General features: G+C 34.4%; 2 protein-coding genes across 2 annotated transcripts in view; one reads left to right on the top strand and one right to left on the bottom strand.

Moving 5' to 3' along the window:
- zgc:101664 (uncharacterized protein LOC450064 homolog) overlaps positions 1–1,062 on the bottom strand; it is a 2,220-nt gene extending 1,158 nt beyond the window's left edge. The window contains exon 1 of the mRNA XM_043247782.1: positions 912–1,062. Within this exon, the coding sequence (XP_043103717.1) occupies positions 912–929 (18 nt within the window). The 5' untranslated portion in view covers positions 930–1,062. The remainder of the gene's footprint in view (positions 1–911) is intronic.
- A 16-nt stretch (positions 1,063–1,078) lies between these two features.
- The window catches only part of srp19 (signal recognition particle 19), a 2,775-nt gene continuing 1,353 nt past the window's right edge, over positions 1,079–2,500 (top strand). Inside the window, exons 1-4 of the mRNA XM_043247783.1 lie at positions 1,079–1,234; positions 1,806–1,881; positions 2,056–2,127; positions 2,207–2,315. Of these exons, the coding sequence (XP_043103718.1) occupies positions 1,197–1,234; positions 1,806–1,881; positions 2,056–2,127; positions 2,207–2,315 (295 nt within the window). The 5' untranslated portion in view covers positions 1,079–1,196. The remainder of the gene's footprint in view (positions 1,235–1,805; positions 1,882–2,055; positions 2,128–2,206; positions 2,316–2,500) is intronic.

Raw genomic sequence — 2,500 nt, 5'->3', positions numbered from 1 at the left:
GATCTTTAAAAAACTTTGGTAATAATGATATTTGATTGAACATTACGTTATTAATAATAAAAATAATAATGTTAAATTAAATAAGTCTTATCTGCTCAACACGGCTGCATTTAATTGATCAAAAATACAGTAAAAAAAATGGAATGTTGTAAAATAATTTGAGTATTTATACGTACCGCTTTATTTGTGTATTTATTGTGAATTGTTATTTATTACAGCGAAGCAAAGCTGGATTTTTTTTATTCTTGCTGCTTCTTGTTTCGTGGAAACGCTAGCAATTCAGTTCGGGACATAAAACGTTCAAAAGCAAAAAAGGAAGAAATAAAGCAATACTTTTATTCACTGAGGATGCATTAAGTTAAACAAAAGTAACAGTAAAGACATTATTAATAATAATAATAATAATAATAATGTTACAAAAGATTTCAAAAGAATGTTGCTCTTTTGAACTTTCTATTCATCTGTGAATCCTGAATGTATGATGCTTTCTACAAAAATATAAATGTTTAAAATGTTTAAAAATAAATGTTTGTTGATCAGTAAATCAGTTTATTATTCTGATCGCAGAAAATCACAGAAATAAATTACACTTTAACACACATTCACACAGAAAACAGCTGTAATAATATAATAAAAATATAACAATAATATTTCACATTTTCTTTATTTTTTTTCAATATTTTAAACGGCATTTAATTCCTGCAGGCAACGGACAAAATATTCTTTTTGTTTGCGTAGTACATACATAAATAATGTGTATTATTTATTGAGTATTGTTCGTTTTTGTTTTGTTTTTACGCGGTGAAGAGCAAGCAAACACACACACACACACACACACACACACACACACACACACACACACACACACACACACACACACACACACACACACACAGTTTAAAGTCACTCACCTTCTCTTCCTCGGACATGTTTCACGACGTTTATCGACATGTTATCGAGTTTTGCGACGCGCTCGAGGTAAACATGCTAGCCGCTAGCCGCTAGCAGCAGACGCGCTCCGGACCGACAGGCGGCGCTGTGACGTCACGCCGCGACCCCCGCCGAAGAGCGGAAGACGCCTGCCCCCCGCCGGAAGTGACGTGTTCACAGAACCCCTCATCAGCGTTTCGCTTCCAAGCTTTCAGAATCATACGCGTTCGTTTTAAACGTGAATTAAACTCTTAGACGCGGAAGAAATGGCGCATCTAACGACGAACCCGGCGGATAAAGAGCGGTCAGTTTGACGGACCTTTCAGTACTTTATATCTGATTATAACTGTAACATAATTCAGCTGAAAACTCTCTCTGTGTGTGTGTGTTTTTTTACATTCGAGGATTTTTTGAGATACGTCTTTAAATATATACGCAATATATTTATTTCTAATAGTTGCATATTGTTTAAATAGAACTATATAATACACACTTCTAAATTAAGTTTATACTTAATAAATATGCAGTGTTATATGTTGTAACTTTAATGTGTATTTTTTTATAAATCACACACACACTTATATTATTATAGTTTTGAAATGTAGTGTATTTTTAAGAATGTAATGGACTTTTGACAATTATTTTTATGTTAAATATGCATTTAAAAAGTGTTTTTTAAATATGTACATTTCATATTTTATTATGTACATATTTTGCATGAGTCATTTATTAATGTATAATTTTTTAAAGAGGTTTTTGAATATGTGTTTATGTTTGTTATGTATGTTTGTGTATATATATATATATATATATATATATATATATATATATATATATATATGTGTGTGTGTAATATAATATATGTCCCCCACCAGGTTTCTGTGCATCTATCCGTCATACATCAACAGTAAAAAGACGAAAGCAGAAGGCAGAAGAATATCTGCAGAGAAGGTGAGTGTTGCTGCTGGTGATGTTCAGAATCTGTGTGTGTGTGTGTGTGTGTTTAATCTCTCTCTCTCTCTCTCTCTCTCTGTGTGTGTGTGTGTGTGTGTCTCTCTCTCTCTCTCTCTCTCTGTGTGTGTGTGTGTGTGTGTGTGTTTAATCCCTGTGTGTGTGTGTGCGCAGGCTGTGGAGAACCCGTCGTGTGCTGAGATCCGGGACGTTCTCTCGGCTGCGGGACTCAATGTTCTGGTGGAGGTCTGATCATTGGTTCGTTTGTCTGATGGTTCTCGCGTGCGGTGTGAACGTGAACTGATGACATCATTTCCTCTCTCAGAACAAGATGTATCCGCGCGAATGGAACCGAGACGTTCAGTTCAGAGGAAGAGTGAGGATCCAGCTGAAGCTCGAGGACGGAAACTTGTGCCAAGAGAAGTTTGCATCTAGTAAGCGTCGCACGGAAAATAAAGAGACAGATGCGTGCTTTGGCCAAAACTTTGTGGTTATACGAAATAAAATATTTTACATAATTATCATCATAATTTCTATTAGCCTAATATTTATTACTACTCTAACTCAAAATAAAAATATATAAATTATGAAATAAAAAAATAAGTAATACTGTTGTAAT

The sequence above is a fragment of the Puntigrus tetrazona genome, chromosome 8 (genome assembly GCF_018831695.1).
Source record: "Puntigrus tetrazona isolate hp1 chromosome 8, ASM1883169v1, whole genome shotgun sequence".
Taxonomy (NCBI): domain Eukaryota; kingdom Metazoa; phylum Chordata; class Actinopteri; order Cypriniformes; family Cyprinidae; genus Puntigrus; species Puntigrus tetrazona.
The sequence above is the reverse complement of the archived record's forward strand: the minus strand, read 5'-3'. Positions and strand labels throughout refer to the sequence as shown.